Raw genomic sequence first — 24,045 nt, 5'->3', positions numbered from 1 at the left:
ATGTTCTTATGTTCTCCTGAAACAGAGATAGATCAAGACAGGTCCATCTCTAGCAGTAGAATAGAGCAAGAGTCTAGTAGCACCTTAAAGACTAACAGAATTTGTGACAGGGGAGCATCTTTCGTCAGTCACTGGTCTCATCTTCAAATACCTACTGGACTCTTGGTCTTTTCTATTGAGACAAAGAGGGATTTTTTTTAAAAAAAAATTCTGATATAGGAGTCTGCCGTTCAAGAGAGAAGGGGAAGGGACAGAGAGGAGAGTGCCAAAAGCCCAGGCTTGTCTAAAAGCAGCTCTTTCAAACCTGACCACTGTGTGACAAACACACACATCTGGTTCAAGATCTCGGGAGACGGATCCAGATGACCACAGTCACGGGTCAAAAGCTCAACTCAGTGAAGCACTTCTGTGCCTCCAACTGCAAGTAGGATTTAGGTTGCAATTCCTCAAGCATCAACTTGGAAAAAAGGTCTCACTGTCTCAACATGTTTACCTGGAGTTAAGCCCCATTACATATTTTTAATCCCACCGTTCCAACATTATAACATCACCAAGGCAGCTTACAAAACTTGCTCAGGACGAGGGGTTCTCTAGATGCACAACTTCTGTGCCAAAATCCCTGTGGAGCCCCTTGGTTCAGAAACCATTAAAAGGGCAGGAAAAAGAAATCCGGATTCACTTACCAGGTGTTTTCTCCACAGGTACTGATGGCGGAGGACCAGGGGTTTGGCAACCAGCATCCACGGCACACACAGCATGGCCACCACGACCAGGAAGCACTGGAGACCTTTCTGTGGGAGAAAAGGGAAAAAAGAAGATAGGATACATCCAGCGATGGGATTATTAGTGGGATCTAACCCATTGCTTGCTTCCCCTTCAGAAAAATATTTTGCATATGTTGATTTCGTTCCCCTGCTTGTTTGGGGAAATTCAAGCTCTGTGCTCTCAAAATGTTAAGAAGAAGATGATGATATTGGATTTATATCTTGCCCTCCACTCCTAATTTCAGAGTCTCAGAGTGGCTCACAATCTCCTTTTATCTTCCTCCCCCACAACAGACACCCTGTGAGGTAGGCAGGGCTGAGAGGGCTCTCACGCCAGCTGCCCTTTCAAGGGCAACTCCTGCAAGAGCTATGGCTGACCCAAGGTCATTCCAGCAGCTGCAAGTGGAGGAGTGGGGAATCAAACCTGGTTCTCCCAAATAAGAGTCCGCACACTTAACCACTACACCGAACTGGCTCTCTGTACCAAAGGATAAAGGCACTGTACCAAAGGATAGCGCACCAGCATCATCCTCTGCCTTTGGAACCTTCAGAGCAGAGGCCTGCAAATTATGGATTGGGACCTGTGGGTAGATGGCAGAATCCCCCCCAGAAGAATCAACCCCCTATCCAGCTGCCTCTTTTGTTACTGCACATGGGCAGAAAAAGCGGTGGCCCCACACTTAAGGTCTTTCTGCATGCACTCCAACGGGAACAGCAGGAGAAGCAAATAAATGTGAACAATTTACATTCATTTTCATTGTGGAAAATGTGGAGCACACACCCATTCTGGAGTCACTCTTTGGGGAAGCGGTGTCTGAATAATCCTGTCAAACTGAGATAATGAGATATGAAGTTCCAGGACAGCTAGGCGAACTGAAAACTAGTAAGTCTCCAGGCCTAGATGACAATATTTTGAAAAGCAAAAAAGAGGACATATTTCCCAACTGACTACTTCAAACAAGTGAGCACTACAACAAATCTCATTTTAAATATCCCTACTATTTCAGCTGTGATAATTGCTACTAACTAGGAATATTCCTAACTTTACAACCCGAAAAGAGGACATCTTCATCCATTTTTAAAAAGAGCCCAAAAGAGAACAGGCACTAAAAAAGAGGACGTCCTCTAAAAAAAGGACATCTGGTAACCCAACATATACCTGAGGGCGCAAAAGCTTGTCACGAAATTGGCCTGGGAAGTGGCAGAAATCACTATGATTTTTAAAAAGGGAATTACTGGCCAGATGGAATGGGTAGCATCAGTTCCAGGAAAATCAGTAGAAACTCTCATTAAAGGCAGCATTATGAAACACACCGAAGAACAGATCTTGTTTAGAGAAAACAGCATACATTCTTACAGTGGAGGCAATCTCTATCCAGCACAGACAGCTTTCAGAGACTCTGGCTTCTCTTCTTCCTGTCATGTGATGGTGATGTCATGAATTTGTGCCACGTGCTTGCAGCTTAGTGAGTTCCCAAAGGCCTGGGGTCCCAGTTTAGGTAGAGGCATCGACGCAGATCCTTAAGATTCCTGCTCCCGCCCCCAGCCTTCATTCGCCTTAAAACCAACGCAAGTAATATGAAGCCTTCGCTAGACCACTTACTTGACCGCGATATAGCGCTGTGCCGTTGGGGTCGTAGGAGAAGAGGAACATGTTGATGAAGTGGATGAGGAGACTCGGTGCTTCCTTGGAGGTGTTTGCATCGAAAGCCAGCCACTTGTAGAAGATAAGGATGACCAAATAGCCAAAGAGCGAGCACATAAAGATCATTTCGGGGATAAACCCAAGGAAGATGTTCAGAGGCTTGTTAAAATAGCTGTATGGGGAAAAGACATATCAGAAAGACCTGAATTGTAGGACAGTTCTTTCGTTCGGCTACTGATGAAACCATCAGCGTTAGTGATTAAAATGTGGAATTTGCTGCCAGAGGATGTAGTGCTGGCCAAAGCAACGGACTGCTTTAAAAGGGGTAAGATAAATGAATGGAGGGCAAGTCTATCAATGTCTACTAGCCATGGTGACTGAGAGGAAGCTCCATGTTCAGAGGCAGTCAACCTCTGAATCCCAGAGCCAGAAGGCAACATCAGCGGAAGGCCTCGGCCTCTCTGCCCTGTAGTTGGCCCTCCAGAGGAACTGGTTGGCCCCTGTGTGAGACGGGATGCTGGACTAGGTGGACTACTGCTCTGATCCAGCAGGGCTCTTCTTATGTTCTTGACTCTTTCCTTCTAGATTTGCAACTTTCAGACTTCTCCCCCATCACGACTTCTTTTGAACACTGACTCATCTGCAGACCAACCACTGTGCATCTCGAGCATGCACTTCTTTCATGTGGAATGCATTCATTTATAGCCCACTGTTCCTCGCAGTTAAAAGGGGCTTACAAATCATAATTGAGAACATCACAATTTAAAACCAATAAAATAAAACAAAACTCCTTCCCCTAAAAAAATGATACCTTCAGTTTATGCTGAAAGTCCTGGCAAATAAAGACATATGAACATATGAAGCTGCCTTATACTGAATCAGACCCTTGGCCCATCAAAGTCAGTATTGTCTACTCAGACTGGCAGCCGCTCTCCAGTGTCTCAAGCTGAGGTTTTTCATGCCTATTTGCCTGGACCTTTTTTTTTTTAGTTGGAGATGCCAGGGATTGAACCTGGAACCTTCTGCTTACCAAGCAGATGCTCTACCACTGAGCCACTGTCCCTCCCCTTGCAACGCCTCCTTAAAATGTCTAAAGACACCTTGTCAGGAAGCTTCTGCTACTAAGTGGGAGCTGCAATGGAGAAGGCGTGGGCTCTGGATGATGCCAGGCAGGCCACCTTAAGGGGGCGGGGGGAACAGCCAGTAGCTGGCACCCTTGAGACTGGCGAATGGGAGGCCTGCGTGACATGACCATTCCTTAATGTGAACTAAGCATAACACTCTCCACACTGCAAGGCAATGTCAGCAGCAGTGGGAAAGAGGAATTTCAGGGGTGTTTGTACTCCACTAAGTAGCTCTCTCATCATAATACCCTCCCTGAAGCTTCCAAGGTCTTAAGATTTCCTGGAAATACTTGGGAAAACCCACTGCTCTGTTCCTCCTGCCTCACCTTCAGAAAATGCTCAAGCCCTTTTAAACAGGCAGCTTTGTGCGACCTATTTTCCTTTCTATGGTTCCTCTTTCCTAAGAAGAATTTTGAGATTTGGGAGGCATTTTTGTTACAGTATGAAAAAGTCTGAAACACCTAGGACTGAGAACGAATGGAGGCAAGAAGGTACTACGTAGATTTCAGATATATATATGCTGATCAAGCCAGAAGGAAGCCCACCCTCATCCCTCTGATGGAAGAGCAAGCTCACATGTGGTTCAGCAGACTGAGCGAGACGCCAAAGAGCATGTGGATGATGCCTAGAATGACAGACATCTTCATCTTGAAGGAGTTGAGGAAGGTCAGTTTGTTGGTGGCGATGTTCCAGATCTGACACAAAGGGAAGACAGAAATGAGATGGCGCAAGGGGGGGGGAGTGAACACAGCACAGTGAAACGAAACCCAATCCATATAGCACACACACAGGCACTATTGCCAGTGGAACTATCTTGCCTGTTTAGACTACAACAATATAACCACATACGGTCCTTTTCAACAACGTTTACTTCTCTGTGCCTCTTTGAGACTGACAACGGCACAGCTGAAATGAAGAACCACACAGTCCTTCTGATCTCAGATACCATCTTAGGAAAAGTGACGTGAAAGTCATGCGGGGGGCAATGAAAATTCCAGTAGCCGGGTAAGGGGTAGTTGCGACCTCCTTTCCCTCAGAATGCAGTTCAAGGGCTTCTTGCCCCTTCCCATAGATTCCAGCCTTTCACTTTCCTGCCCAAGAGCAATCTACAGTCCAAAATATCTATTAAACTCTTTTCAGCGGAAGCAGCGTGTATGATCAGCTCGCTGTCACTGATCTGTCAGATGAAAACGGATGCTTCCTCCATGAATGTATAGAACTGGAAAGCAGATGTTTGGACTGTGCTAATTCAGCCTGATTTTGGGGGGGGGGGGGTGTCATATTTCTTAATGCTCTCCTTGCATGTGAGAACTACGATAATCAGAGGTAGGAAGAAAGAGGCGTTCTTACTGGGTCGATGCCAAAGGGATATGGTCCCCCGAAAACTCCCTTAATGGCAGGATTCAGCTGAAGCACTGGTGCTTCCAGGAGAAGCTGGTCTCTGCACGGAAGACAGCAGGAAATTAAACAGAAGTTGTATGCAGAATATAACAAGGGCCCAACCAGAGCAACAACAAACTAAATGCTTAAAAATACTACCAGAGCATCTTTGGCTCAGCTAAGGGAGCGGCGCAAAGGGACAAGGGGAGCAGTTGTTAATAAGTTATTCTAGCAGTATTGCATTACAGAGATGTGAAGCAGGGTCTTCCCCTCCCTCAAATTACTGAAGAAAAGCAATGTACAATGACAAGTGATCAATTATATAGGAAGAGGAGGAGACTGGATTATTCAGTGTAGCTATGGGATGGAGAAAGTAGAGAAAGAAGTACTTTTCTCCCTTTCTCACAATACAAGAACTCGTGGGCATTCGATGACATTGCTGAGCAGACAGGTTAGAACGGATAAAAGGAAGTGCTTCTTCACCCAAAGGGTGATTAACATGTGGAATTCACTGCCACAGGAGGTGGTGCTGGCCACAAGCATGGCCACCTTCAAGAGGGGTTTAGATAAAAATATGGAGCAGAGGTCTATCAGTGGCTATTAGCCACAGTGTGTGTATATGTATAAAAAAATTTTGCCACTGTGTGACACAGAGTGTTGGACTGGATGGGCCATTGGCCTGATCCAACATGGCTTCTCTTATGTTCTTATGTTCCCTTCCTCTCTCCACAACAGACACCCTGTGAGGTAGGTGGGGCTGACGGATCTTTTTCACAAACTGCTCTTGAGAGAGCACTCTGAGAGAACCATGACTGACCCATGGTCACAGCAGAAGTTGCATGTGTAGAAGGAGTGGGAAATCAAATCCAGTTTTCCCGATAAGAGCACGCACTCTTAACCACTACAGCAAACTGGCTATCTGTACGCTGATGGTTATTTATTTTAATTTATTTAGCTGATTTCTATTCCACCCTTTCCCATGAATGGACTTAGGGCAGACTTATGTACTGTGCTGAGGTAAATCGGGGCGGTGGTGGTGGTGGGAGCAACTTGTGGTTCTTGAGGTAAATTATTCTTCCTCTCCACTCCCCTGGTGACTCACACAGATGCCTTTAATGTAACAAAAAACAGCAAACAAGCTTACTGCCATTTTCAAAGAGTAAAAGCTTGTTTTGGTTGTCAGATTATATACCTCAAAACGTGTCACCAATATTAACAACTAAGTTGGATAGCAACCTCTTTTATAATGTCCCGTTGTCGCCAGATGCCTTCTCAGACACACACCCAGCTGACAAGGCTACTTGGACCTGGAGAGAATGGAATTTGCTTTTAAAGTTGAATCAGATCCAGTCCTTAGACCTACTGCCTCTGCCCTGAGAGATGAATGCCAGAAGCATGGATTTACCTGTTCAATCCCCACACTACCTGGTTCTATCAAGATTACCTACCTTGCTCAGCCCGGGATAGCTAAACTTCTCATTTCCATGCTAAGCCCTATCTATGTCTCTCTTTGTCTCTCCTTTGGCCAAGCCTTGTCTGAGGTGCTGAGGCATTTCTCAAAACTCATCCCCATCTCTGGTTCCACAGCCTCCCACTGGACTAGAACAGGGATGGCCAAACTACGTGTGGCTCTTTCACACATATTGTATGGCTCTCAAAGTCCCCAACATCCCGTTGACTGGCTTGGAGAAGGCGTTTCCCTCTTTAAATCACTTCCCCAAGCCAAGCCAGCGGCTTAGACGACGCATTTAAAGTTGCTTTCTTTCCAAAGTTGCTTTCTTTCCACCTCTCCCTCCCTCCTCCCTCTCCCATCTATTTTCCTTTCTTCCGGCTCTCAAACATCTTGACATTCATGTCTTGTGGCCTCAAATATGTGGTGTTTACTTTATGTGGCTCCTATGCTAAGCAAGTTTGGCCACCCCTGGACTAGAATAGACCCCCTGTAATCAGGGATTAGTCCTGGAACTAAAGCAGTTCTTCACAAAGGGGGGGGGGGGAGGTTCAAAGAAAATCTTAGATCTGAAAAAGTGGAACACTGTTTCAGTGGCACATCTCTTGTGGCATCTTGTACTGTCATGCTTTTCCCCCATCCCCACTCTGACGCACACATACACATTCTGCTGGAACCCTTCTGAGCATTCCCACAAACTCCCCCTGTGTCTCATCACTTACGTCCAGTTCCCCTCTCTGAACATCGGACGGACGCTCCAGGACGAGCCGAACATATTGAGCGATTTCGAGAAGCAGTCGTTGTAGATCATACCGGTATAAATGGAAAAGGCGCCCATCAGAAGAACGATGTAGCGGCCACTGAAAATCATGCTGAACATCTAGGCCAGTTAACAACAAACAAACAAGAACTGAGAAGAGTGTGCAGAGGGGGAGGGAGGAAGCAACAAAAAAAAAAGAAGGGATTTCTCTAGAATGCAAAAAGCCAGTACAACTGAAGCTAGGGAAACCCCCCCCTAACTCGAATGCCCACGAGTTCTTGTATTGTGAGAAAGGGAGAAAAGTACTTCTTTCTCTACCTTCTCTATCCCATGCATAATCTTGAAAAGATTATCTCCAAAGGGGCATTCAAAACATCTTATAACAGAGAACAATAACTACTATACCGGAGCAATACATGTTTTTAAAGCAATAGGAGTAAAACAGAAATAATAATAATAAAAAAACTAAAATTATCTCAGTGCCAAAAATAGGGGTGGAAGCACACAGCTGTACTGCAACACCCTTTCAGGTGTTCTGCACCTAAAGAATCTTTAAAAACCAAAGCTCTTTCTTCAAGTGGCAGACGAAGTCCAACCAAAGAAACATGATCAACCGAAGATAAGCTGCAGCCAAACTTGTTTCCATCCCAGCCGTTTTCCAGATCAAATCCCAGCGCACCTTCAGACTTTATTCTAGGGAATGAAGCTCATTCCCTAGAATATTTAGACATAAAGGCTGCAAAGAAAGCTGCTCTGCTAGGGAAGGTCCTTTCTAATTTTCAGTTTTGTCAGTCCACAGCATTAAATCCTCTTGTCTTGGATACATGACCAAAGGCACTAAAAACTGCCCAAGGAACCAGAGACCGCATTCTGCTTATACTCACATGCCTGTGTCCCTCCCTCTTCCCCCCACCCCTCCGAGTAAGGAGCCATCCCCAGTACCTCATTTTCATTCTTCTGGGACAGGATGCGGCTCTCCCGGACCACCATCCACACAGCGAAGAGAGTCATGAGAAGCCCGTGGCCAAGGTCCCCAAACATCACGGCAAAAAGGAACGGGAAGGTGATGATTGTGTACGGAGCTTGGAAAGAGGAATGCCAAAGTTAGCACATGGAGAAACAACGTGGAGAACATCTACTGCTCAGGGAAGCTTTTTTTTTTTTTTTAATGATTTGGGATCCTTAGAGGTTTTAGTAGTTAGTCTTATCAGATTATAATTTCTTAGTATGACTTTTGGGCATGGTTCTGGTAGTTTAAGCCTCGACACGTTAAAAGAAACATTTGTGCAAGCATTAATCAAATCCTTATGGAGATTCAAGTGGAAAAATGCAGCCATTTTGGAACAATTTTTACGCTATCTTTCCTTACTCATTCCGCTTAACAGTTCTGCACAACTTGACAGACCACATGTATTTTTAACAAATCAAGGCGGCATTAATTTTAAAAAAACCTCACACAAATGCCATCATCCAGCCAGTTTTGCATCGCACAGAGTCTGGTCCGAAAGAGAGTCTAAAAGACACAAAAGTTCTTTTGGAAAACTACATACTTCTAGCTTTTTCTTAAGTTTAAAAGTAAGCCAACTCTTCAGCTCTGAGCTCTCCCTCTCTAAGGCCAGATTAATTTCAAAACCATCTTTGTCTCTGTCCAAGGAGAACCAGTTTGGTGCAGTGGTTAAGTGTGCGGACTCTTAACTGGAAGAACCGGGTTTGATTCCCCACTCCTCCACTTGCACCTGCTAGCATGGCCTTGGGTCAGCCATAGCTCTGGCAGAGGTTGTCCTTGAAAGGGCAGCTGCTGTGAGAGCCCTCTCCAGCCCCACCCACCTCACAGGGTGTCTGTTGTGGGGGAGGAAGGTAAAGGAGATTGTGAGCCGCTCTGAGACTCTTTGGAGTGGAGGGCGGGATATAAATCCAATATCTTCTTCAATAAAATAAACAGACTTTTCGCTGTAGAAAGCTACTAAGCCTTCATGGAGAAACCCTGGATTATGCAGAAAAGAGAAACTAGAAGTCTCACTAAAAAGGTAAAGGTAGTTCCCTGTGCAAGCACCAGTCATTTCTGATTCTGGGAGGCCGTCGCACCATGACGTTTTCATGGAAGACTTTTTATGGGGTGGTTTGCCATTGCCTTCCCCAGTCACCTACACCCCCCCCCCCCCAGAAAGCTGGGTACTTGGAAGGATGGAAGGCTAAGTCAACCTTGAGCCAGCTACCTGAACCCAGCTTCTGCCGGGATCGAACAGGTCATAAGCAAAGAGCTCGGACTGTAGTACTGCAGCTTTACCACTCTGTGCCATGGGGCTGCTTGAAGTCTCACTGGCTTGGGTTAAATTCAGATGGGCAGCTGTGTTGGTCTGAAGCAGCAGAACAAAGTCTGAGTTCAGTGACACTTCCGAGACCAACAAAGTTTTATTCGAGGTGTCACCTTTTGTGTGCAAGCACACTTTAGATACGTTGTTACTTGCCCTGAGGCCTGCTGTATGCCGGGGAGGGTGAGTCAGAAATATAATGAATAACTAAATAAAAATATATTCTTAAGATATTTCAAAGGTCTGGGAAAGAAGTATAGGATTTTATCCACAGTATGGGGGAGAGCAATAAAGAAGTTCTCTGCTGGCTGTCAGAAACCACTGCAAGGGAGGAGAAGTGCCTCAAAACCTCAAATGCCCCCTTCACCTGCCCCCAAGAGTTCTGAACGTGCCCCAAGGTTTGTGCATCACCCCATGTGGAGAGGCACATGGCCTCCATTAAAAACCAATGAACTAGGAACTGTCAAACCACAACCTGAAATTATGGATTGCAGCTCTTTTCGTTAACCACAGTAACCCTTAAGGATGGTTTTTGCCTGACTCAACGGCTTGATCCTAGCTGATTTGCCACTGCTGCTCTTTTCTATTCCCCAGCAAAAATTAAGGTGGGATGAAGCCAATGTTTGTCAGGACAAACTGAGATCTGAGTGATTCGCATGTATGGGGAATTCTGGTTTCAGGAACTAGCTATAGTTAAAAATAAGCCACGGTTTTGCAATATGTTAGAACTGCCCCCCTAAGGGCAGGCTTGCTTCGGTAGGCCCTGCCCCATTACCTGGATTGATCTCACGGTAAGTGCTGATGCCGTAGGCATCCACAATGTTTTGGAACCCAGCGGTGAACTTGTTGGTCTTGTTATACGTAGGAGGAGTCTGATTGGTCTGCATCCGGTTCAAGATGGAGGGGACGGTGGAGCCGCTGTGTTCCTGTTACACACAAGGGGTGGAAGTTAGAAAGACTGCCCCGTTGCAGATCTCTTTGTCTTGGGGATTCTACTCTGCAGTGTGCTGACATAGAAACTGAGAGCCAGTTTGGTGTAGTGGTTAAGTGTGCAGACTCTTATCTGGGAGAACCGGGTTTGATTCCCCACTTCTCCACTTGCACCTACTGGAATGGCCTTGGGTTAGCCATAGCTCTGGCAGAGGTTGTCCTTGAAAGGGCAGCAGCTGTGAGAGCCCTCTCCAGCCCCACCCACCTCACAGGGTGTCTGTTGTGGGGGAGGAAGGTAAAGGAGATTGTGAGCCGCTCTGAGACTCTTCGGAGTGGAGGGCGGGATATAAATCCAATATCTTCATCTACCTCACAGGGTGTCTGTTGTGGGGGAGGAAGGGAAAGGAGATTGTGAGCCGCTCTGAGACTCTTCGGAGTGGAGGGCGGGATATAAATCCAATCTCATCATCATCATCATCTTCTTCTTCTAGAACCCACAGGGAGCCACCTGGTCTACCCCCTGGGTGCAAACAGAATGTTCTACACCTAGATAATCTAAAAGGAAGAGCCCATGGCTCAGTGGCAGAGCATCAGCTTGGCATGCAGTAGGTCCCAGGTTCAGTCCCTGACATCTCCAGGTAAAAGGACCGGACAGTAGGTGATGTGAAATACCTCTGGCCTGAGACCCTGGAGAGCTGCTGACAGTTTGACTAGACAATACTGTGATGGACCAAGGGGATGATTCAGTATAACACAGCTTCACGTGTCCTGTGTTCATGAGTTATCCAACTAATCTCCCATCCCACTCCACTCCCATTAATTTTTAAGTTAACCCATAATTCCAAATATGCATTTTACAAGTAAAATGAACTTTATCCGTACAGAGTCTTCCGCCAACCCCAGGATAATTATAGGACACATTTGTCAAGATTTCTTTGCAGAATGAAAATAAAGAGAAGTCAGGGGAAGGGAAATCTGCTCTTTCTCCTGGGCCACCACCAAGAAAGCAAATTCTGGAGGAGGAGGAGGAAATGGGTTTATACCCCACTCTTCACTTGGAGCCTCAAGGCAGCTTACAATCACCTTCCCTTCCCCTCCCTGCAACAGACACCCTGTGAGGCAGGTTGGGCTGTGAGAGCACTTTCAAGAACTGCTCTTTCAAGAACAGCTCTGAGAGAACTGTGACTGACCCAAGGTCACCCAGCAGCTGCATGTGAAGGAGTGAGGAATCAAACCCGGTTCTCCCGATCAGAGACCACTGCTCGTAACCACTATGCAAAAATGGCTCTCTGTTGTAACTGAAAGTTACAATAGCTGGTTTCTTTCAAAACAAGTGAAAAAGCAAGATCGGATAAGATTACCCTTTTGGTTTTTTAGTGAGTAAGTAGATTAGCTGGGAGAATGATTGAATCTGCTAAATGCCTTCTTAAAAAATATGTCCAGTGTAAATGCAAAATAAAAAAAAAAAGTGTATGAGCAGCCAGCAGGCTTCTAAAGCAGCAGTAAAGCCCACTCCTCCCCTCTCATGAGATTGTGCTGTCCCAGTGCCAGAAGGAATCCTGCCCAAAGCAGAAAAGGGATTCCAAGTAGCAGTCGTGTTCCTGTTAGTTGCTAAAAAAAATTTATCAAGGCAAGTCTCCTCTTCAGAGCATATTCCAGCATGTGGACCAAAGGGCCTTGCTTGTTTTCAGAACTGGACAGCCTTCATACAAGCACACACATCTATCCTCCTTTTAGAGACAGGGTGTTCTCCGTGCTATGATCCTTTAAGAGGACTGTCGCTACAACACCCATGGAAGAAGAAATCTGGGGAAGATGAAGAACAGGAGGAGAAAAGCATGCTTGCTACAGACAGGAAAGCAGTTCTTCGTGCATATGCACACGAAGGACTGGGCACCGCTGTTGCTCGGTCCTGCCCCAGAGAGAAAAAGACACTTCTGTACAAAAACAAAAGAAACGGGGAAGCATAACAGTGTTTCATAGCATGTGGGTGGAGCCAGAGCACCACTGGATTGTACTTACTGTACCACGTCTGAGGGCAAACTGGATAGAGTCGAGGTCGGAGACAGGACACCAGACTTCGGCAATGAGGCATTTCTGGGTCACGTCGATGTTGCAGAGGTTCAAGGTGTGGTAGATGGCCTTCATCTTGCGCACCTTTATGAACCAGACACGGATGTTCTTCGCAGCCGCTTGCAGGACCCTTTGCCGATGATCCTCGGTTTGATTCAGCACCTGCCGTGGGAGAGGGGCTGAGTATCGTGAAGCTGACAGGTTAGAGATACTGTCCCTGCATCACAGACCAGTTTAGAGACGAAAGTGCTGCCTGTACTGGAAGCCGCAGACAGCGAACACCAGGGCGGGGGGGGGCAAGGTAATGCACAGGACACATTCTGCACTCTTCAGACAAAACATATGTGTCCCAGCAATGTAAGTTGCCATGTAATCATTTCCTTTAGTCTATGCTGATTCAGCTCACCATGCAAACAAACAAAGTAAAAAGATGCCAGGTGATGGGTGACAGCTTTACTGTCATACAAAGGCACCTACATATTTCACCACACAGGCTGCATCAGGGGATCAGAGAATTCACCTAGGGCTGGACTTTTCCACAGCAATGAAGTTCTAATAGAACTCGTACAGTGAAACCATATAAGGGCTCTGTATGACAATAAAGCTGTCCCCTATCACCAGGCATCTATTTTTCCCTTTTTGCTTGCTGGTGCATCACTGGCTGCCAGTCCAGTTTTTCTTTCTCTTCATCTAACCATGGACAGATCTATGGAAAGCATTCAGCTAGCCATGGACAAACAACCTATGGAAAGCATCTACTCTCCCAAACCACAATCACTGGAAACACTTCTCCTCCGTATCTCAGGCTCCTGAAATTCCACCATATTTTTCAAGCTCACTTCCACAGCCATGAGGGCTAGAAACTATTTCTATCTCCCTTCTTCTCCCATGCCTATAGTCATGATACAAAAGATGCCAAATTCTGCATCGGACAAGCTTCGCTGCAAAGAAAACCAGAAAGTGAAAAAATGAATACAGCCCTTTCATTTCAAGAATAAGATGGTCAGCTAAGGGGTGAGGGAGACCAAGTATGCAACAGAGGGAGATGGGGGTGGACAGGACCACCCCTGCTCACATGATTTACAGTTCCAGGCCGCACACTTGCAGCTGCATGCTACCCCCTTAGACAAAGCACATTCTTGACCCAGCCCACCCCTCCAACTATTCCAGAGGCAAGAATGAATTGTACACATTCCCAATGAGGGAAGGTTCAGCCCTTCTCTGGATCTGCTGACGTGTGCCGGGAAAAGTACAGTAGGAAAGGAGGACTGTGCGGGGCCTGCGAACTTGTAAGGGAAAGAGGCACAAGTCAAACTCACTTGGTCAAGACAACCAGAACAATGCAGCACTTAGCTGTATCTGACTTCCTATGACTCAAGGGGAGTTACAAAAAAACAAAAACAAAAAACCCCCAAAGTTCCATCAAGAATGAAGCCTGCAACAAAAACATGCTAATAAAGTTCCATCAAGAATGAAGCCTGCAACAAGAACATGCTAATAAACCTACTAAGTAAGCCACAGCAAAGACCTTCACTTTTACAAAATTCGATTCGAGTGGCACCTGTAAGACCAACACAGTTTATAAGCTTTCACGCGCGCACATCTTCACATTCTTCAGATGTGTGCATGCACACGAAAGCTTATACCTTGAATAAAACTTTGTTTGCCTCAAAGGCTGAATTCTAGCAGAAGCTCCTTTGCATATTTGCATCACCCTCCTGATGTAGCCAATCCTCCAAGAGATTACAAGGCTCTTTTTTGTAAGCTCTTGGAGGATTGGCTTCATCAGGGGGGCATGCAAAGGAGCTCCTGCTAGAATTCCACTCCTGGTTTTGTCTTAAAGGTGCCATTCGACTCAAACTTCATTCTGCTGCCTCAGACCAACACAGCCGTCCACCTGAATTTGTCTTAACTTTTACAGTTCCTGGAAGCCAATTAAACCAACTGGGTCTCTTTTTATGGCTTCCTGAAATCCTGACGTACACCTGCAGGATTCAGCAACAAATACTTCACACAAGCTTGGGACCCAGACAGAGAAAATGCTGCTTAGTCCCTATTTACCGACAGGATCTTCAGTCAGGCCTCTGCCACACAGTTGGCAGGAGAAACAGTACAGACTGGGTAGGGAGAAGTGCAGGTCTTGAAAAGACTAAAGCTAGCCCAGAAGCTAACTGGAAAAATAATATTCGTAACACCACCTTCTGAATACATTTGAGCTGGCCTATCCTGCCCAAGCTCTTATGAGTGTGCAAAAGTTTTCAGTCTTCAAGGGCAGCTCTGTACTGATCAAATGGCAGTAGTCAGTCCTCAAGCTTGCAACAAAGGCATGGACAGCAATCTTCAGGATCGATCTTCAAGAAATGGGTGTGTCAGTTACAGCTCCAAAGGAACTCTCCTGCAGAAGGTCACCACTTGTTTATAGAAGCTGCAAAACCGGAACCAAGCAAGCTTCTAAGAAGCTTCAACAGAAGGAACGGCACCCTGCTCCATCAACAAGTGGACCCTGATTCCCTTCCATCACCATCTTTACCCTTCTTGAACAACCTATTGCTGAGCCACCTGGTGGGAAGGGCGGGATATAAATTACAAATAAATAAAATAAATTACAAATAAATTCATACACTTGATCATTTACAGGGATGGAATTCTAGCAGGAGCTCCTTTGCATATTAGGCCACACACCCCTGATGTAGCCAATCCTCCAACAGCTTACAAAAAAGAGACTTGTACGCTCTTGGAGGATTGGCTACATCAGGGGTGTGTGGCCTAATATGCAAAGGAGCTCCTGCTGGAATTCAGAAACACAGCAGACAAGTTAGAACCTTAACAAATATCAGGTAGTAAACAGAGGACCTAGCGCCTTTACCAAAAGCTCCTAGGGTATCAAGAGATTGCAAAGAATAATAGCTCTTAATATCAACTATAAATTGCCAGCCTAACAGCAAGATATGCAGATCCATGTAGCTGAAAGCCATCAAGAGTTCAAAGACAATTAGTGAGGAGCCTTTCCTCACCCCCCAAGTCTCTGGGAGAAGAATGCCCAATGGGGACATCAATTTTGCCTATGCAATAAACCCAGGCTGGAAGTCAGACTGAAGGGGGAGGAAAGATGCCTGGCTAGAAATCCCAAGGACCATTAAAGAGCCTGGTGAGATCTTAGAAGATCTAAATCAATATAGCACGGCACAGGGCTTTTTTTGAGCAGGCACGCACAGGAACACAGTTCCGGTTGACATGGCATCAGGGGGTGTGGCCTAATATGCACATGTCTCCCTACTGGGCTTTTTCTACAAAAAAAAGCGCCCTGCACAAACCTGTTCTGGCTAGAGCCCTCTGTTGCGTGAAGTGGTCACTTACAAAGCACAGAGGGAAGACGGAAGAATACTGCACTCTCCTCCATTAGTCAGACCAATGCTCGACCCTTAGAAGTCAGTCATTCCTAAGATGGCCCACGCACACATTTGTGTTTATGTATCAACTTAAGAGTGGCCCACAGGCAAAAATGCAAAGAGCGGGCACTTTGCCCCTCTTGTTCTATAAGGCAGGCAACAGAGCACCTGTGCACCTAAACTCCCACAGAGGGACTGCAGAGTCACAAACTCCCTACAGATCCAGGTCTAAGACGAAAGGCACCTGGTGCATCCAAAATACCTGTTGAATTTGGGACAAAGAGCCATTTAGGGATAGGGGGTAAAGCCACCATGAGTGAAAGCTGAGGAAGCCACCCTCCTCCCTCCCTCACCCCGTCACTCATACCATTTGGAGGTCATCAATCCTAGTGTTGACCCCGGCAGCCATTTCCTTCCTTTCCTGTGGCGTTTCTGGGCAGGGGTACAGAGAAGCACGGAATCTGAAAGACACACAGGCTATCTGTGATTACTAGGACGGCAATGCTCGATATTTGAAAAATTAGCTTCTCTGCGAACGACGAGGGATAAAGTGAAGTAAACAAGACTTCTGAAATCAGATATTTCCAGACAATATGCATGAGGAATAGCCCTTTTTTGTTAGTCAATATGCCCACATCCTCTAAGAAAAATAGCTTCATTCAAGTTCGGTATTTCATGGTACATATATTCAGGGGTGGAACTCTAGCAGGAGCTCCTTTGCATATTAGGCTCACGCCCCTGATGTAGCCAATCCTCCAAGAGCTTACAAAAAAGAGCCTGGTAAGCTCTTGCAGGATTGGCTACATCAGGGGTGTGTGGCCAAATATGCAAAGGAGCTCCTGCTAGAATTCCACTCCTGCATAGATCCCTCCTTACCAAAACAGGAAAAAAGTCAAGTCAACCTGTCACCAAATTTTAATGGAATGCTCAAAAAACAAGAGGAAGAAAGCACACCAAATTAATCAGAAGACCTAATATGGCCTGTAGCGACACCCACTGTGCTGTGTTCACAGACTGGAAAGGCACAGTCACACATTTTAACTACAATAATGTTATTGGCACCTCCCTCCATCAGAGGTCCTGTGAACTACAATTCCCAGAATGCACGGGGGAAGGCAGTAGAAGAATTCCATCTGCTAAGCCAGGACGGCTGAAGCCTCCACCCGAGGTCCAGTCCGGATGGCTCCACTGAACGCACACGCCAGCCCCAGCTGACAATCACTAGCCTCATTTTTGCCAAATCAGTTTTGTCCTGGGGTGAAGCTGTGGTCCTCTGGTAAAGCCCCTGCATAGCAAGCAGTCCCTGATTTAATCCCAATCCTGGTTTAAAATCAAGACTAGCTGCTGCCACCAGTCAGAGTAGGCAACAGTGACCTTGACTGCCCAAGGGGCTGAAGAATGCAGTAGAAGGCAGATTTCATGTATGTACTGGTGTCATCTGTAAGCAGAGGCACAAGCTAAAAACTGCAATGCAGATGAGTCACCTGCATCACTCTTAGGATTGTTCTCTGACAAGCAAACACAGGCCATGTCTTTTACACATTACAACCAGAGGGGCAGTGGGTCTTTCCTTCCAAAGTCCGCCTCTTTTTTTCTTTATGACAACTTATCTCATATGTCAAGACCAACTCTGAAAGCTTTTAGAGGAAACTTGCTCCTGCATCATCCCCCCCCCAAGGGGTGGGGGGACCCAGAAAGGGTTTCAAGACTTGCTGGAATCCTGGCAAAAAAGCAAAACCCAAACCATCTACTTTTGCTTCACTTACCCTTCACAGATCTTCTTTACTCTGTTTTTCAGCTGGTCACCTTGGAAGAAAATAATGAACACTGACTTGTGCACGTAGTCGCCCTGGAAGAAAAGGGAAACTGATGCAGGGAGAAGCCTGAGACCAACAGCAGAATGGCACGACTTTTACAAAGCCCTTGAGAAGAGTCAAAGGGCTGGACTTAGCCCAAGAGGATGCCATTTCAAATCCCTGCTCAGCCAAAAAGAGTGCTCTCTGTGCATAACGGACCTCATTAAGGGTTCTGTACCTCATTAAGGATCCCCTCTATTAAGAACAGAGGGGAAGAGGGGAATTGTGAGCCCTGCCTTGAGCTCCTTTGAGCAAGATCACATAAGATGGGCTCAAAAACAAACACAAGATTCTCAGCCATGCCTTTGTCATCCTCCACTTGCACAGAGGTGGGGAGGAACATTTGCTGGGGAGAGGATGCAAATTATCCACCCACTGCAACTCCTACCTCCTCCCACCAGCAGCTATTGCCGATTTCCTCAGGAACCATTGGTTTCAATGACAAGTTAGAGGGAAAACAGATGGGGCTGAGAGCTGAAACAACCACCTGCTTCCTACCACTTTTCTAGGGTTGCCAGCTTCCAGGTAGCACCTGGAGATCTCCCACTATTACAATTAATCTCCAGACACCAAGATCAGCTCCCCTGGAGAAAATGGCTGCTTTGGAGAGTAGACTTAATGGCAGTGTACCCTGCTGAAGTCCCTCCCCAGGCTCCACCCCCAAAATAACCAGGTATTTGCCATTCCTCCCTGTAAACATCCCCTCTTGGCTTTGCACAACTGCAGTCCTATTTGCAAATGTGAAATTCTGGCCTCCCACATTCTTATGACACACTTGAGCCTATGACTCAAGATTAGAAGACCTTTGGCCTCTTCTGCACTTCCCTGTCCCCAGAAATGCCCCCAAGGACAGATCCATACAAGTAAAACCATAGCAGAGGGAAAGGGAAGTCTAATGTTTGTAAAGCTATTGTTCCAGGTCACTTAAGCAAGTGAGCCACTCCAGACACGGCAGAGTAAAGCAAAAGAAACCCTTTATTTGGAACGCCTTTTGCTGGATGAGCTATTTATTTAGCAAATTTTTACCCCATCCATTGAGGTGAAAACCAGCATAGCAATAAAACAGTCAGATTAGGATCTGGGAGAAGCAGGTTTAAATCCCAGCTTTGCCATGGAAACTGACTGGGTGATCTTGGGCCTGTCAAATACTTGCAATATAATCCACCTGACAGGTCAAGCCAGGAAGCCATATTAGTCTGTCTGTAGCAGTAGAAAAGCACAGTAGTACCCTAAAGTCTAACAAAATTTGGGATAGGGTATGAACTTTTGAGAGTCATGGCTAACTTCTTCAGATACAACTAGAATGTGAACCCATCCTATATATTGGAAAGTGGAATGATTTCAGAAGTTGAATGACATTAGCAGACAAATGACATTAACAGGCGTGATTGGATTAGGTGAGATACACAGAGAAGAAGACGACTGCAGATTTATACCCCGCCCTTCTCTCTGAATCAGAGACTCAGAGCAGCTTACAATCTCCTATATCTTCTCCCCCCCACAACAGACACCCTATAAGGTGGGTGGGGCTGAGAGAACTCTCATAGAAGCTGCCCTTTCAAGGACAGCTCTGCGAGAGCTACAAGTAACCCAAGGCCATTTCAGCAGTTGCATGTGGAGGAGGGGGGGATCAAACCCATTTCTCCCAGATAAGAGTCTGCACACTTAACCGCTACACCAAACTGTAGGCGTGAAGAAATCAGCATTGGTAATGAGCCAGGAAACCTAGGTCTCGATTCAGCCCAGGTGGATGCGTTGTCTTGAGCTTCCTTATTAGTTGCAATTCAGCAGTCTCTCTTTCTAATCTGACCTGACAGGGCTATTGTGAGAATAAATGGGGGAAAGGAAATTGACATAAGCTACACAAGGGAGAGAGGTATGGTATAAATGAAGTAAAATCAAAAGAGGTTAGGCTATCAGATGTGACTAGCCTAAGGCCACCCAGCAAATTTTGTGGTAAGCAGAGATCTGAACCTGGGTCTTCCTGATCCTAGTCCATCACTCTAAGCCCTGTGCCATATGAACTACTAACCAATTTGTGCTGGGTTGGTACCTTGAGCTGTTGGCAAAGCACCTGGCTCATATCAAACCCATCAGCTGAACACCATAAATGCACCCCTACCAGCTGACCATTTGAATCCTCTTTAAAATCATAGCAGTAGCACTACAAAAAAAAAAATGGTACAAAGGCAGTCCATTATCCCCTCTACAAAATCAGCTATAGAGTAACTCTGGCTTCAAGAACTCATAGCCTGGACTTCTGTGGCTGCAGTGAGGTGCTTTTTCAACCGCAACTCCTGACGGTAAGCAAGATCCATTCCAAAAGTTGCCCTAGGGGCAGTTTTCAGGGCCACAACTTGTTCATCCGACATTGCCGCTCTCTGACGAGGCTGTCAGAATTGTTCAGGGTCCACCAAGAAGTCCCACTGGAGCCAACAAGGCTGCTCACTGTGCTTCTGCTGAACAATGCGGGGGTGGAGCGGGGTGAAAAAAAAATGCACCCAATTAATTTAGGCTAACGTAAAAGGGAACTGAAATGCAAACCAGCTAAGCAGCTGACCGAGGACCTGATCTGAAGTAAACAAGCAGAAGGAAAAGAACTTGAAGGGAAAGGAGCCGATGGTGTATTTCATCAGCATCCAAAGCCCTTGAACTCTCCGGGGAGGCCAGCAGCGCATTCTTCAGGCAGCTGGCTGGATTCAGATAGCAGCTCCCCTCTTCCTGCATTTGTTCAAGCAAGGCACGGGGCTACCACCATTAGGAAACTCTCATGCAACCTTGTGAGAACGGCGGCAGTGGGTGCAACCTCATTGTGCTGGGCTTCCGAAAATTGAGGCCCCGTTTTCTCTGCTGCCAGGGAGGGGTTGCGCTGGGTACGGCTCAGAGGCTGTAGGAGCAGCTTTGCGCCGGAGAGAGACGGATCTGAAGGAAGTGGAATTATAACACAGGCTCTCCCGTATTTCAGATCTGGCTGCACACATGTTCTCTGTTAAGGGCGAAAGCAGCTGCTAAGTGCAACCCCCCCCCCCCCCCGCTCCAAGGATCATAATGGACTGCACTTAACCAGAGTGAGAGTCTACAGCCTGTAAAAATACACCCACGTAGGAAAGCAGAGAAAATCTGAACAGGGTAAGAAGTTGATGCAAAAGGAGTGGGAAAAGGCTCCCATATTAGCCTCTGGAAACCCTTGGAACATCCCACTATCATCCTAGTTTCTCACCATGCTAGACTTTAATCTCTTTTAATATTTGGTTCTATTATTTTTATTTTGTAGGCCACTGCAGTTGCTTCCTGAAGAAGCAGCACAAAAACATTCCAAATAAACCCCAGTTTCACCATCATAGCACCCAGTGGTCAGTTTCCATATTCCAATAGTCCACATTCCAATACAGAAGGGCGAGATCTGCCACAAAGCAACTGGCGTCATTAAAAAACTGTTCTGCCAGTTTCCATCCGGAGAAAACACAGCTGACAACGGTTGTGCAAATGGCCTTCCATACCGTCACAGGGTCCTCCAGCGGATTTTCAATCTCAGCCTGACGCAAGAAGACGTTCCCACGACACACCCTCCACAGCATCCGCTCAAACGTCGGGATCCGCTCACGGTTGATCACTCCGGCCACAAACCTGAACACCACAGGTGGAAGTAGAAGAGAAACATATATCTATTTTTATATATATATATATATATATAATCAATATGCACTGAAACACAGCTACATGGCCTCGAAGAACACAGACTCTGCAAAATGAAGTGCAATAGAGTGCAAGCAACGTTGGTTGCAAGAATGTGAAAAGACTTCCAAAGACAAGGGTTTTTAGTAAAATATGGACTCTAAACCAAATTCTGTTTCTTCCTGTATTAAACCACATCTGTCAATTTCATGCTGTGTTTACATTAAGGCTCAGGGCTTGTGTGTGTATGTCTGACCTGGCAACTCCTCTTGGGGCTTGTGCATTCAGAGAGGTGGCTTTCTAATGCCTGCCTCTGCGTCCCAGCCCTAGTATTCCCTGGAAGTCTCCCATCCAAGTACCTGCCAGAGTCGACCCCTGCTTAGCTTCCGATCTGACAAGATCGGGCTTGCCTGGGCTATGTAGGTCAGGTCTTTTAAGGCTCAATTTAAACCACAAACCACGGTCAACTGTGATGCAACAAACTGACAAACCACTATTTGCATCCTATCTTTGGCGGTATCTCTGAATTATGAGCAAGACTGGCCACCCATCAGTCACAGGTCACTCAAGAGGGAGATCCTGTGAAGCACTCCAGAGACAGCAGCAGCCCGCGGCAGCACTCACCCCAGCCGCAGGGGCGCTCCTCTGCCCACCTCGCTCGGCTCCAGCAGCGACGAGGACTCCTCCAACAGATCAGGATCCGCCATCTGCTGATGATGCAATTCAGCCTGAATTCACAAATCAATTAATATCTAATGAAACTAGTTAGTGGCATGCAGGGAGATGAGGAACCAGGAGATGGATGAAGAGAAGCAAAGAAAGAGCAGAGGAGGAAAGAGGAGAAAAGAAGAGACAGCGCAAGAAGAAAGCAGAGAAGTGGCCAGCAAGGCTGAGGCCAAAAAGAAAAAAAAAAGAAGACAAGCAAGATGCCCATGAATGAAACACACAGCTAGGCAAAAAGCTGCCTGGACTGCAAGTTAAGCTCCAAGGAGTACACTGAGGAGAAAAAACACAGATATTTTTTTCAAGCCTTTCTTGGCCAAAAGGCTTTGGCCTTCTTTAAACAGCACTATACAATTTGTGTAGTTCCCCGGTAACGCTCAAGGGGCAAGGAGACTTCCAAAGTTAGGTACCATCAGACAGCTCCTCAGCTCAGAGAATGAGTCAAGAGAAGCCTTAGAAGCTGATCTGAGGAGGAAAAGTAGTTATGGGATCAAGGAACCAATCGAAAATATTTATATTCTGCCTTTCCGATGGAAACAAGGTGGCTTTATACAAGGATCGAAGCATCCTATTATTTTATTATTAAGTACATCTTTATTCTGCCCTTCCAACAATGAGCTAAGGTGGCACACATTCAGGGCTTTTTTTGAGCAGGAACACACAGGAATGCAGTTCTGGCTGGCTTGGCATCAAGGGGGTGTGGTCTAATATGCAAATGAGTTCCTGCTGGGCTTTTTCTACAAAAGTCCTGAGTGAAACAATGATGATGTCAGGGGGTGCGGCCTAATATGTAAATGAGTTTCTGCTTGGCTTTTTCTCCACCCCCCCACCCCTGCACACATTTTTCCAACATCCTCCATCTTACTACAACCACCTTGTAAGGTAGGCTAGACTGAGCAACAGTTACTGATCTAATGGAAATCTTATGCAGCAGCCTCTCTGAGTTCAAGATTTCAGCAGGGATTGGCCACACATTTCTCGCTCTTCAATGCCTTTAGGGCTAGAAATCTGCTACTCTTTTAAAATGAAATATTTGCCTCCAATTTTGTGGCCCTTGTTTTCTCTGTTCTATTGGAATTTTAAGATTATGATGATATTGGATTTATATCCCACCCTCCACTCTGAATCTTGGAGTCTCAGAGCAGCTTACAATCTCCTTTACCTTCCTCCTCCACAACCAACACCTTGTGAGGTGGATGGGGCTGAGAGAGCTCTTCCAGCAGCTGCCATTTCAATGACAGCTCTACCAGAGCTACGGCTGACCCAAGGCCATTCCAGCAGCTGCAAGTGGAGGAGTGGGGAATTAAACCTGGTTCTCCCAGATAAGAATTCACGCGCTTAACCACTACACCAAACTGGCTTTCCCACAGAAACTGCCTTTCCCTGACTAGCTTCTGTGCTTGCACAGCCCAGATTACATAATCTGTCAATCTTGCAGCGACTGCATAGGAGGAAGCCGATTTGATTTCCTGCGTTTGCAAAAGGCTTTTTGAGGGGCAACTCTCATTGCGCCTTACACAATGGAGTTTTTATGCCTTTCACTCCCAGTACAGCTTGTTTCAGACAAAGCAACGGCGGCAAGAAAGCATATCCCCAGTTATCTCTCTCTCTGGCTGGAATTCACAGGTTAGTCCTTTCTCCGACTCTTGGGAACTTAACTTGCCCTGGTGCTAATGAGCAGCTTCAGGAAGGATGTTGATGCCGCGCCCTCCGGGGGGGCAGCATTAACATGGCAAAACAGTTACAATCATTTCCACCACAACAGCCCATAAACAGTAAAGAAAAGGAAACACTCCGGAGGAACTAAGCAGCGGACAACAGCACGAAGCAGCACATTCCATCTTCTGACGTGGGCACGTGCCTTCTGCCAGCTGCCCCTGAAGACACACCCATCCAGTCATGTTGGCAGGTCCCAGGCCGAGCAAAAAGAGGCACCTGGACTTGCCTGTCTGAGCACAAAGGGA

The 24,045-nt window shown here is 46.3% G+C and overlaps 1 protein-coding gene across 6 annotated transcripts in view; it reads right to left on the bottom strand.

The window, feature by feature from the left end:
• The window catches only part of ATP6V0A1 (ATPase H+ transporting V0 subunit a1), a 68,337-nt gene that overhangs the window by 31,903 nt on the left and 12,389 nt on the right, over positions 1–24,045 (bottom strand). For 3 of the 6 annotated variants that reach the window (XM_060255329.1, XM_060255331.1, XM_060255332.1), the window contains exons 5-16: positions 21,983–22,086; positions 21,184–21,310; positions 17,594–17,676; positions 16,195–16,288; positions 12,388–12,600; positions 10,211–10,361; positions 8,066–8,205; positions 7,086–7,243; positions 4,884–4,974; positions 4,110–4,228; positions 2,368–2,581; positions 684–791 (exon numbers count right to left, since the gene is read on the bottom strand). In XM_060255329.1, coding sequence (XP_060111312.1) covers positions 684–791; positions 2,368–2,581; positions 4,110–4,228; positions 4,884–4,974; positions 7,086–7,243; positions 8,066–8,205; positions 10,211–10,361; positions 12,388–12,600; positions 16,195–16,288; positions 17,594–17,676; positions 21,184–21,310; positions 21,983–22,086 — 1,602 coding nt within the window. The remainder of the gene's footprint in view (positions 1–683; positions 792–2,367; positions 2,582–4,109; positions 4,229–4,883; positions 4,975–7,085; positions 7,244–8,065; positions 8,206–10,210; positions 10,362–12,387; positions 12,601–16,194; positions 16,289–17,593; positions 17,677–21,183; positions 21,311–21,982; positions 22,087–24,045) is intronic. The other 3 variants (XM_060255330.1, XM_060255333.1, XM_060255334.1) reach the window with 1 other exon arrangement.

Source organism: Heteronotia binoei, chromosome 15 (genome assembly GCF_032191835.1).
Source record: "Heteronotia binoei isolate CCM8104 ecotype False Entrance Well chromosome 15, APGP_CSIRO_Hbin_v1, whole genome shotgun sequence".
Taxonomy (NCBI): Eukaryota; Metazoa; Chordata; class Lepidosauria; order Squamata; family Gekkonidae; genus Heteronotia; species Heteronotia binoei.
Note: the sequence above shows the minus strand (reverse complement) of the source record. Positions and strands in the feature narration are given on the sequence as shown.